Source organism: Neltuma alba, unplaced genomic scaffold (assembly GCF_004799145.2).
Source record: "Neltuma alba isolate B1F8T4 unplaced genomic scaffold, ASM479914v2 tig00005370_pilon, whole genome shotgun sequence".
NCBI lineage: Eukaryota > Viridiplantae > Streptophyta > Magnoliopsida > Fabales > Fabaceae > Neltuma > Neltuma alba.
Genome location: NW_021634083.1, coordinates 58,904 through 71,223, shown reverse-complemented (window position 1 = coordinate 71,223; position 12,320 = coordinate 58,904). Strand labels below are relative to the sequence as shown.

Genomic DNA, 12,320 nt, shown 5'->3' with positions numbered 1-12,320 from the left:
GGGAAAAGTAGCTTATAGGTGTGATAAGTTAGTTTGTAAATTTGAGAATTGTTTGTCACAGTTTTTGGCCAATTTGACTTATATATGGGCTAGAAGCTGCTTTTTTAAGCACAATTGTAAAAACACTTAAAACTTACTTATGACTTGTGCAAAAGTAGCTTTTTAGAATTAAAATATATTTTTGCCCTTTTATCTATATTGTTCTTGTACTTCTCTCTATATATTCCTTGTAATTTCCAATCAGTTTTTAGTTATTTATTTTTAATATTCTAAAATAATTTTTAATAGTAGTTATAATATTTTAAATTTTTAATATTATTTTTATTGTATATTTACATAAATTGTATAGAGTATATCATCTAATTAATTATTTAATATTATGTGGTTCAAAAATTTGCATTTCTAATTTAAATATATTTTATTAATTAAATACAACTTTTTCATATTATAATAATTTAAAATTATTATATTTTGTAAATTCATATTTTTAATTATTTTTTATTATTTAATAAAAGTCATATCCATTTTAATCATTCTGTAAACTAAACTTATTTATTCCGTTATAATCTAAACAATTTTTTCACTTCACAAACTAATTTTTATAAAAGTCAATTCAAACATAAATCACACTGTTCAATCTAACTTTTATTTCATCTCACTTTTCTAAAAATTAAATTGAAAATAAGTTACTTTTTCTACTGTTAATCCAAACGGATTTGTTCTGAGACTAATGGCTGATCACTTCCCTCCATTAATCACAAGGACAAACATGGCAGGAGATATGGGTCTTCATTTTGCTATTAGAATTTGGACTCGGAACCTCTCCTTTTTCTTACTATCCATTTTCCCTCTATTTCCCCAATCTTGACCATTTATTGAATCTCATGGCTCATGTTTTCACAACACACTGCAAACTCCACCCCGGGGGGCCTCTTGATTTGATGAACGGTCAAGATCAGGAAAGTGGAGGGGAAATAGACAGTAAAGAAGTGGAGAGGTTCCGAGTCCCTAGAATGGAGGGGGTTGGATTAACCTCTACAATTATTTACCGTTATGCAGCTCAATTTCATGATGATGATGAAGAGAAAAACCTGCTGAGGATAAAGAATGAGTTTGGAAACATGGCATTTGCATGACGCTGTGAGGACACGTGATCTTGAGATTACTCGTCTCATATTTGAAGCAGATAAAGATGTGCCCAATTATCTGAATAATGAAGGTAAATCGCCATTATACTTGGCTGTTGAGACTAAACAGGTTGGTACTATTGATCTCTTACTGGAAGCTGCAATACAAAATCGGGAGAAGCACCAAGGAACCTCCCTACTCCTTGCTGCTATTATGGTCATGAGTTTAGGTATAGTTTAGCCTCTTTGTTTTTAACACAATCTACTCCCCTTAAAATTTTTGTACAAGAGAAGCTTGAGAAGCTATTAAACGAGGGGGACAAGAACAGGAATAGCCCGTTGCATTTGGCTTCCTAATAGTACTTGCACCAGAAGATATTGTAGTTGCTAACGCAAGATAAGAGACTCAATGTCAACCTAGTGAATAACGAAGCCCTTACAGCCCGTGATATTATCGTACCTAAAAGAAGTACACCGCTAACTATTCGAGAGGTATGATCAGACAAATCTCTACCTTATTTTAATGATGATTAATTACTCTAAGGATAAAGCCATTTTTGTAACTCTCAAAGGAACCTGAATTAGAGAATGGATGAACCTTGATAGCAGACTTGTGGGAAACATCAAACTTAGGCCTATGACTATTAGTCGTTAAATATAGTAGACTTTTAATTAAACTTCTGTGTGTTGTAACATTAGTTGTTTTACCACATTCTTCTTTTGAAAGCCAATGGAGTGTCAACAAATCTGCGTCTTTCAGTTTTAAACCTTTTAAGAATATCAACAGTATCTTCTTAGTAAGAAATGACCGTTCCCTTAGTTTGGATTCCCAAAACATGCTTCATTTCCCGTAGATCACTCATTTCTTTTCCTTCTTAAAATTTTTAATTCACTAACAAATCAACAGAGTAACATTAACAGAAATTTCGTATGTTCCTCCTTTCTCACATGTAAAGTAGCTTCATTTTCACTCCTCTTGAAACTCAAAATGATTAAGATAACCATCAATTTTGCTGTAGCAAGCTTAAGGAACTTGTTTGAAACCATAAAGACCTTTGTGAAGCTTATAAACTGTCTCTTTCTTACCAAAAACTTGATTACCTCTGATTGCCCAACAAAGATCTCTTATTGTAACTCTCCATTTTAGAAAGCTAACTTTGCATCTGAATGAAATATTTTCCACTTCATTTGAGCTGAGAAAGCCACTAAAAGCTTGGTAGGATCATGCCAAGCAACCGGTCCAAATGTATCACCATTGCCCACTCATGCTTACTGTGAATATTCCTTAGCAGCCAGCCTGGCCTTAGGTTTGTTTATTGAGACATTTGGATTCAACTGAGCAATGAGAATTCACTTGACTCCAATACTCCAATAACAGTTTTGTTTTCTAGTCTTTGTATAGTTGTCAGGTCTTATTCTTTTCTATCATCCTTATCTCCTTCACTGCATTCCTCCATTCAATACGCCTTACCATGGTTTTGTCTTGAGAACTGTAGTCTAAGGTGAAGATTCTTCGTTATTGCCTTTATCTTCATTAAGCTGTGAGGAATCATCGATAGTCTCTATGGTGGAGAAGTTGGCTGTTTCTGCACTTCATCTCGTTCTCTACATCCATTGCCCCAATTCTACTGAGAGAATTCATCAACTAATATTACTATACCCTTTAGACATTTCTGCATAACCTAAAAAGATCTCCTTCCTTTTGATCTATTTTGGACCTTTTTTCAATTGAAACATGAATATAGCAGACTGAACCAAAGGTCTTCAAGTGCTTAATAGAAGGCTTAATATCGCTCCAAACTTCTACAGGGAAGTTTCCGTTCGATAGGTTTAGTTGGTCGCCTATTTAGCAAATAAATATCTATACAAATAGCCTCAGCCCACGACTTCCTTTGAAATCCCATTTTGCTGATGTGAATATCTGTCATAAGTTGATGTTCAATTCCCATATCAGTATGAAAACCATCAAATTGATGAAGGTATACTCCTTTCCGTTGTCAGATCTCATCACATTTCAGGAATATCCACTTTGAGCCTTGTTGGTTAAGAAAATACCCCTTCCATCCTTGTAAAGCCATAAATGGAAAGCACAAAGTACTTGAAGGCTTGATGGTCACAGGGCGTTATAGATCCCTGTGGACTAATTTCAATTTCTTCTTGGCTCTCCAAGTTGCTCTTGCTGGAAGTTACACCCTATGCATTTTAGCATGTTGACAAGAAGCACATATATCATTGACAATAGAGATTTCATATAAGTAAATTGCTACTGAGGCACTTCACAGACATGTTCTTTAAAGCTACAAGGTACAAAGTTAAAATGCCCATATCTTCTATGCCAGAACAAGGACTTGTCACACCTTACTTTATTACCCAATTTTACATAAAGTGGGAGCATTTGGAACCATTTCACAAGTCATTAAGTTGGAGAATTTTGAATTTTTAAATTTATTTTCTTGGGTTACTATTTATTATAACCTTAGATTTCTCTAAACTTTGAAAAATCATAACTAATTCTAGAAAAATCAAAACAATATGGTTCCAAATCCTACTTCAAGCTTGCAATAAGCTCTTTAAGGGGAAAAAAATACATTTAGAGTATGAATCCAATTCATGTGTGCCCAGTTTCCACGTCAAGATATACTGTTCATTTGGTCATTTTTTTAATTTTTCAGAATTTATGCCCAACTTTGAAAGGGTATAACTTTTTGTAAAAAACTTCAAATTTCATGAAATACTACTCATTTTAAAGCTAAAAATATAATCTATTGGAATGTCAAATTTCAGATCCAAACCCCATCATTTACTCAAAATTTCACATGGTCAAACTTTACCCTTAACTTGGTCAACCTTTACCCTTTTCATGCAAAACTTGCCCAAAATAAACAATAACTATTCCAATATGATTCAGCCACATATCACATGTTTATATATGATTTCTTCATCAAATATCCACATGCATAACATTCTTGATTATCATTACAATAATTCTCAATAATTCACAATAATTCATCAAAATTACAAAATATTCATCAAGAGGCATTAAACTCGATTATCTCCAAAGATAATCTCTTTGCCTTTCTCCTTGCTTGGTACAACCCTACTCGGTAGATATTTGAACATAAAAGAATGATATTTCATAGAAAATCTCAATAGCAATAAATTACAATCATCATGCTTATCATTACTATGTTAAAATGTGATATGTTACCACAAAACTAGAATTATTATGCAACATTTTATGTATATTTGATTTGCCATGGAAAGAGACCCATAAATCAACCATGATGCCATTCCACATTACATATTGCCAAAGCATACTTGACATAGAAATTCACACATAATCACATAGTTTGCTCAATCACATCATGGCAACATAAATCAACTAACATAAACACATTTAAACAAATAAGAAAGCAATCAAATTATGAGTTCAATGCTACCTCTTACTCAGATACACAATTCAGCCTCCTTAGGTATTTGGTGCTCCTCTTTGTTTTCTCACACAATGGCTATCAATCCAAGGATAAACACATTCCAAATTACCAATAATTGGAGCATAAACACCATTACTCAACAATATACTCAATTAAACCCCTTTTTTCTTGATTTTTGAAATAATTATTTCTTCTTTGTTTCAATCAATCTCTTGGTTTATTCCCACACTATTTTTTATATAGAATCCAATCATCAAATCATATTTAACAAAATCAAACTTCTTCCTCTTGAACTTGAGTTGGCCGAATAGTATGCTTTGGGGATCCAAAATTTTCATTTTTGATTCCAATAATTTGAAACACTTTTCCTTGGTGTTCCCTCACACAAAAATACCTTTTAAACCTATTGGAATCATCAAATCATATTGAAACAATCTCTAACATTAAGAACAAGCAATGGCCGAATTGAAGGTAGTTTAGGGTTAGAATTTTCATTTTTAATTCTAATGCTTTCAAACACTTTTTCTTGGTATATTCCCACACAAAAACACATTCTAAACTTATTAGAATTATCAAATTAAACCGAAACAATTTCTAAACCCCTGAACACATAGTGGCTGAAATGCCCCCTTAAATAGGGAACTTGAAATTTCTTCCAAAAATTAATCCAAACATCAACCAAGCAAGCTATTCCAAGCTCTAAATCATGGTTTTTAATAGGGAACTTGAAATTTCTTCCAAAAATCAATCCAAACATCAACTAAGCAAGCTATTCCAAGCTCTAAATCATGGCTTTTATCCTTGCCTAATCATTTCTCATCATTTCAAAAATTGGACAGCAGAACACCTTGGATATTGTCACCAAATTTCACTCAAGCTAGAGTCATAGTCAAATTAAAACTTGAACATACCTTGATTGATCCTTGATTCTTGCTTGAAAATTCTAGGCTATTTTTAGCATGTTCTTGTCTCCCAAACTCAGCTTTGTCTACAGCAAAACCTCCCCCACTTTTGAGTGTCTAAAAACCAAAAATTGAAAGTGTAAGAGGGGGTATTTATATACCTCACTGTAGCCTCATCTTCCTTCTAAGTGTCTCTTAAAAATCTGGAGCTAAAGGCCATGTGTAGACCTTGAGGAGTTGCAGAAAATTGGGAGAGTACAAGTGTTCCTTATGTAATAATGTTTTGGATAAAATCATGTGATATTATGCATTATTTTATTTTATAACCATGTGCACCACTTGGGCCACAAATTTACTGTTCATTCCTGGTCCAAAATGAAGTCCAATGGGCTAGAGAAAGAAAGAAGAAGTATTACCTTGCATCTCTAAACATTTTTTTTACCTGATTTCATCGTATCGGCTAAAATTTGTTTCTAATTTTCAATAATATTTTTGGACCTAAAAAAATTCATTTCTACCCATCTAAAATCATATTTTAACATAGGAAGGTCTCCTGAATTTTTCTAAAATTTATCCCAATCTCTAACTATTTATTTTGAATTTTCTCTGAAATCAGGCTTTACCGATAAAATTTTGGTAATAAATATCCTAAAATTAATTCTTTCACTCCTACGGCCTGAAAATAATTTTATAAAATCAAATAAATCCTCAAATAATTTTTTATATCTTTCAGACTTATTGAGGTCTCTATATATTTAAAATAATTTTTTCCAGCTAATTGTTCCCTGTTTTTTAGAAAAACCTTTGTTTACAAAAAATTATGTAATAATTTATTTTTATGCCATTTCTACTTCTAGAGCCTCAAATAGGATTCCAAAACCTCTCATTTATCTTTTTACTATTTTTTGAAAATTTTCTGAAATTTGTTTCCAATTTTTCTATTTTGCCCTTCTTGGATCGATAATTTCAAAAATATCAGTCCCGACAAGAGCTGGATCTCGACTCAAAAGTTGTTTTGTTTCTGAGTCTACTTTATTGCTTGACCTTCTGTCTAATTTATTATTCATATTCTCAAGATTAAAATTAGTGAGATGTGACAGGACTCATCACTTGAAACGTAATTAGCAATATCAAATGACTCATTCTAATCTAAGGGTTATCTCTGTCTATCATAGGTGCTTTGGCAACCAAACAATCATTAGAACCATAAATATGACATGTCTTTAAGCAATAATGAGCATCCCTTTGTGTTCATTTGTGCAACAAGTGGTAGATTTTTGTGTTAAACAAGGTACAGACAACATATTATTGATGTGTTTGATACCTTCTTTGTTGTGCGTTATAGCTCAACCTTTTCATCAAAATGAACAATCTTTCCATTTTCCCAATTTAACTTTGAACTTTACTGACTCATCCAAGCAATAAAACAAGCTTTCATCCTTAGACATGTGATTCATGCAACAACTGTCAACAAACTAGATTTTATTACCAAGTAAATGAATTGACTGAGAAGCCATAAAAAAATATACCATCCAGTACATCTTGTTTGTTTGTGAAATTTACTTACTATTGAGGTTATTCTTCTTGTTGATCACTAGCTTGATTTTGCTTGCAAGCCTTCTTAATGTAACCTATCTTCTTGCAAAATCAGCATTGAATAAAGGGAGAATGACATTGAGGTCCCACAGAAGCCAAAATACAGCAAAAAAGTCCCCTGAAATGTCATAATTTTTCTGAAGTCCCAAAGGGACTTAGATGCAATTTTAATAATCCACAAATTACTCTCTTACCCCTAAAGTGAAATCCGTTGGAGCTCTCCACTGGGAAGCCACACACGGCCGGCTATGTTGGAGAAGTTGGAAAACGCAGCGTTGAAGGGAGAAAAGCTGTGGAGACCTAAGTGCTGAGAGCAACGGAGTGAGAGGAGGCGAGTTTTGAAGGACGCAAACAAAGAAGTTGAGTTCTGGGAACAGAGGGCGCTGAACGACGGAGTGAGACGAGGCGAGTTTTGAAGGACGGAAGCAGAGAAGTCGACTTTTGGGAATAGAGGGCGCTGGACGACGGAGGCAGAGACGGCAATTTCTGAGAACAGAGGTAGCTGAACGACAAAGGCAGAGATGCTATTTTCTGAGAATGGAAAGTCATTGAACGACCGAGGCAGAGACACTGATTGATCGGGAACGGAAAGTCACTGAATGGCGGGGCAGAGACGGTGATTTCTGGGAACAAAAAGCCACTGAACGATGGAGAGGAGATGCTGATTTCTGGGAAGGAAAAGGGACTGAACGACCGAGGCAAAGACGTTGATTTCTGGGAACGAAATTTGAGTGAACAACGGAGGCAGAGAGGCTGATTTCTTGGAACATAAATTCATTGAACGACGGAGGCAGAGATTACGAATCATGGTTTGTTTTTCCAGCATTTTTCCCTTTCATTCTCTGCTTCCAGTTTGTTGTTTAAAGTATAATCCAATTGCAATTCCCATTACCGAATACTAATGAGGGAATGAGTAGTGCTTGAGCGTGGATAAAATCATAAATGTAGTAATTTAAGTCAGTTTGGTGACAACACGAAATGGATTTGGAGAAGATGCATTGAGCAAAAATATGATTAAAAAAGAAACTTGCACATAATTGATAGTTTTGTACGGCGTGATGACATGCATTGGAAGATCTTACAGATTTTTTAACGTGTATCCCTCCTGCCTTTGCTGATTTTAATGGTCTGGATAGTTTTCTCGAACTAGTGTTAATAGTAGAAGAACTTTTTAATACTTGTGATACAGTATGCTTCTTCAACGCAATTTTGAAAGTGGCACGGACATTAGAAGTGCTTTTCCATTTGGAAACCTTTACCAACTTGGTATTCTTCCCCTTCTGCTGAGTTATTTGGGTCCTAGTAATCTCCCAGATTGTGTTGCTTCCCATTACTGAATGCTATTAATCAGAATTCCTTTTTTTAGAAATTACTAAGTACATTGAGCTTGATGTAGTAAAGAAACCAACTTAGATAATAATTAAGACAGAGTTGGGAGCTGCTGTATTGGGCAAGTTATGTGATGCTATTGTCTTTTTTGGTAGGTTAAGAAAATGGGGAAGGATGGAAGCAATGCAAGTGGACAAAGGAGCTCTAATTTTTCTGGTTATGCCTTGTTCACAGAGGAATTTTATAAAAAAACCTCGAGAAAGTATAAATCCCTTGAATCAGGGAATCCACATGTGAGGAAGGCCTGGGATAAATTATCTGAAAAGCAAAAAGAGAAATATTGTCAAAGGGCTAGGGAACAAAGAGCTCCTACAAAGTCCAAGAAGTATATAGTTCCTTTCTACACAAGATGTGCACCTAAACAATTTGTACAAGTTTGCAAGCATGTCAAAGAAAGGAAGGACCTGATGGATAGGCTAAAAAAGATAGGTTTTGACAAGTTGGTTGAATTATGTTGCCACACAATTCAAAGAGAATTGTGTGGAGAGTTTATGTGTGCATTCGACATTCCAACAAAAAGCATTTCCATAAGAGGGAAGAGAAGGAAAATGGGGGCAAATGATGTGCATGACTTTATGGGGCTACCATTTGAGGGGGAAGAGATTAAAGCAGCTGTGAGTAGTGAAGATGAAGTGTTCAAGCAATGGAGGACTGTGTATGGCAATATTCCATACAAGAAGATAGCTTCATTGTTGACCGAGGAGAAACAAGATGAAAATTTTGAGATGCTGTTTGTGATGTATGCATTGGGAACGTTGCTGTGTCCTAATGCAAGTATTTGTGTTAGTGATTATTTGTTGAAGGTAATACTATCAACAAAGGATAGATTGGGTAAGTTTGATTGGTCATCTTATGTGTTAAATGAACTATACAAGGGCATTAGAGTGTACAAGAAACAATTGGAAAAAGGCAAGTTGACTGAGAAGAAGAAGAATATTCCAGGCTGTCTATACTTCCTACAAGTAAGTGCTATTATAATTTGTATATTTCTATTGTCATTTTATGGTCTGAATGTTGTCAATGGCTGTTGTTAACTTATCATTCATGTCACATGCAGATATATTGTCTACAAAAGTTTCCATTGGGGGAAACAAAAGCTTCACATATTAAGGATGCTCTTGCATTTTGGGATGAAAAGAAAGTGCAGGAAAGAGTTAACATGGAGAAGGAGAGTGATCAAGGATTATTGCATCCAGCTAGTCAAGCCACCAGTTTTGATCCAGAAAATTTAACTCACCCGGTATGTGGACTTGGAGGCTTAATGGAACTTTTTTTTTTGGCTGTTGCTTAGAGATTGAAGTTCTAAATTTAATTTGTGTAGGAGATCAAGAGAACATATGCCCGATTAGTGTCAATGCTGGGAGAAGAAATGATGTCCCTTCAGTCAAGACTAATGAAGGACAGTGATAATGTAAGTGAAGAGGAGAAAGATAAGGAGGAAGAACCTGAGTCAGAGGAAGAGGAAACTGAAGAGGATGGAATTGAATCGGAAGATGATAAAAATCAAGAAGAAGAACAAGAAATTCGATCTGAGAAGGACATGGGTGGAGAAGAAAACAAAAGAGAAGAAGAGGATGAGGAGGAGAAAAAGCAAGAAGAGGACAAAGATGATGAAGAAGGAAATAGAAAAGAACAAGGGGATGAAGAGTACAACCAAGGGGAAGGGAAAACATATGTGAGAAAATCAACAAGGGTGATAAGTAAAGGTAAGGCTCTTAGGTCTCCATTTCTGGAAATCAAAAGTAAGCCTGGGAACAAGAGAACAATTGATGACAGGCAAGCTTTATTTGACATGTGTACAGCTAGGTGTGATGAAGAGGAGCAAAAGCAGTAAGTATTATGTTTTGGTGTCCAAATTTATATTATGTTGCAGAATTTACTGACTTCATAATTGTTTTATTTGCATTAGATACTTTGTATCGATGTATGGATACTTCCTAACCCGTGGTGAGCTGCAATGTCTCCAACGTAGAAGATGGATTAACGATAGGGTAAGTCACATGTATATAGTTAACATTAGAATGAGTTATTTGATGGTAAAGAGTTGTAATTTCTTTGTATTGTAATTTCAGTTTATGACTATGGTGGCAAAGACGTTTGTTGGAGATCAAAAGGATAAAGAGGGGAGGGTGAACCGGCATATATTTTCTGCGGATTTCATGCAAAAGATGGTAGCCAATCCTTTAAGATGGAAATGGGAGGACCATGAAAGGGAAATATTACCTAAATATATTGGGTACAACATAGGGGATTGCGATTTCCTTTTCGGTCCTACGTTATTTGAAGATCATTGGTTTTGTTATGTTTTGGAGACAAAGACCATGACCTTCTACGCCCTTGACTCCTTGGTTGATAGCATCACGTTTATGAGACTACAAGCAGAGGAAGAAGAAGCAAAGAAGAAGGGGGGTGAGCAGCAACATGATGTGAAGAAGAAAAAGAGGACAAATAAAGGCCACTTCAATCCCAAACACTTTATGGCAACACAGACTGTGTGTAGTTATTTGTTGCTGTTATACTTGTCGATGACTACTCTTATAGTTGTCACTAGCAGCCTGCGTAGTTGTCATTGCATGCTCTGTTAGTTGTTACTGGATGCTTTGTTAGTTGTCATTGCATGCTCTGTTAGTTGTTAGTGGATGCTCTGTCTCTTGTTAGTAGATGCTGTGTTAGTTGTCACTGCATGCTATGTTAGTTGTCACTGGATGCTGTGTTAGTTGTCACTGGATGCTCTGTTAGTTGTTAGTGGATGCTGTTATTTGTCACTGGATGCTCTGTCCCTTGTCACTGGATGCTGTATTACTTGTCACTATATGCTCTGTCCCTTGTCACTGGATGCTGTATTACTTGTCACTATATGCTCTGTCCCTTGTCACTGGATGTTGTATTACTTGTAACTATATGCTCTGTCCCTTGTCACTAAATGCTGTATTACTTGTCACTATATGCTCTGTCCCTTGTCACTGGATGCTGTATTACTTGTCACTATATGCTCTGTCCCTTGTCACTGGATGCTGTGTTGTTAGTAAAGCCTTTTGATTATGTGTATTTTTTTCCAGATGAACTGTTTCCATACGATGTTGCGTGCTGTTAAGCCAGAATTGTTTGCCAATGAGGAGAAAATTGACAACGAAGTGAAATGGGCTAAAGTTTATGTGCAGAATGATACGTAAGTGTAATTCTTCTGTTTGATTGTGTTATGTTGTGTTTGTTCACAATAAAAATTGCATGCTGCTTACATATTGAATTTGCTTGGCAGTGATTCATGTGGAGTTCATGTCCTCTCTTGGCTACAAGAGTGGGATGGCACTGCTCGTGATGCTGCAGGATATACCATGCCACGATACTCCAATGATGAATTGCAAGAGTTGAAGGTTGGCTGTTTGTGGTGGTTGGTTACCCATCCACATAATGAACATAGGGATGAAGTGATGTCAATGCTATCGGACTATAACAAGAGCAAGAGAAGGAGATAGAGGAGTCAATTAATTTTTTGTTATGTTATGCCAGGATGTGTTGTGAGATGATTGGCACCTAAGGGTGTAAGCCATGAGTGGCAATACCTTAATGGTCAATAGGTCCTTTTGTAACAAACTGATCAAATTATGTTTATAATATTATTACCTTTGTTATTAGATGTTATGATACCAATTTCTTGGGCACAAGTCACATTTTTATTTTTGTTATTTTATATCTTTATTGATATCGATAAATTTATGTAATATTAATAAGTAATATAACATGAGTTAATGACAAGTGATATAACAAGTTATGTAACCATTAACAACTCACATTGGCACCAATGACAAGTCCGTGTGCCACCATTGACAAGCCATGGTGCCACCAACGACAAGTCAGTGTGCTACCATTGA

At 35.3% G+C, this 12,320-nt stretch overlaps 1 protein-coding gene across 1 annotated transcript; it reads left to right on the top strand.

Moving 5' to 3' along the window:
* The first annotated feature begins 8,996 nt into the window (after positions 1-8,996).
* Positions 8,997-12,090, top strand: LOC114747576 (uncharacterized). The gene is made up of 8 exons (XM_028935928.1): positions 8,997-9,410; positions 9,506-9,688; positions 9,770-9,992; positions 10,155-10,278; positions 10,358-10,439; positions 10,521-10,940; positions 11,508-11,617; positions 11,708-12,090. The coding sequence occupies exons 1-8, from the start codon at positions 8,997-8,999 to the stop codon at positions 11,922-11,924; spliced, it is 1,773 nt and encodes a 590-aa protein (XP_028791761.1). The 3' UTR covers positions 11,925-12,090.
* Positions 12,091-12,320: the final 230 nt, after the last annotated feature.

Excerpts from the sequence above, each read along its gene's own strand:
- LOC114747576 (XM_028935928.1), top strand. The coding sequence starts at position 8,997 with ATGGGGGCAAATGATGTGCATGACTTTATGGGGCTACCATTTGAGGGG. Across the intron at positions 9,411-9,505 it reads GCTGTCTATACTTCCTACAA|ATATATTGTCTACAAAAGTT; the intron begins GTAAGTGCTATT and ends TGTCACATGCAG. Across the intron at positions 10,941-11,507 it reads ACTTTATGGCAACACAGACT|ATGAACTGTTTCCATACGAT; the intron begins GTGTGTAGTTAT and ends ATTTTTTTCCAG.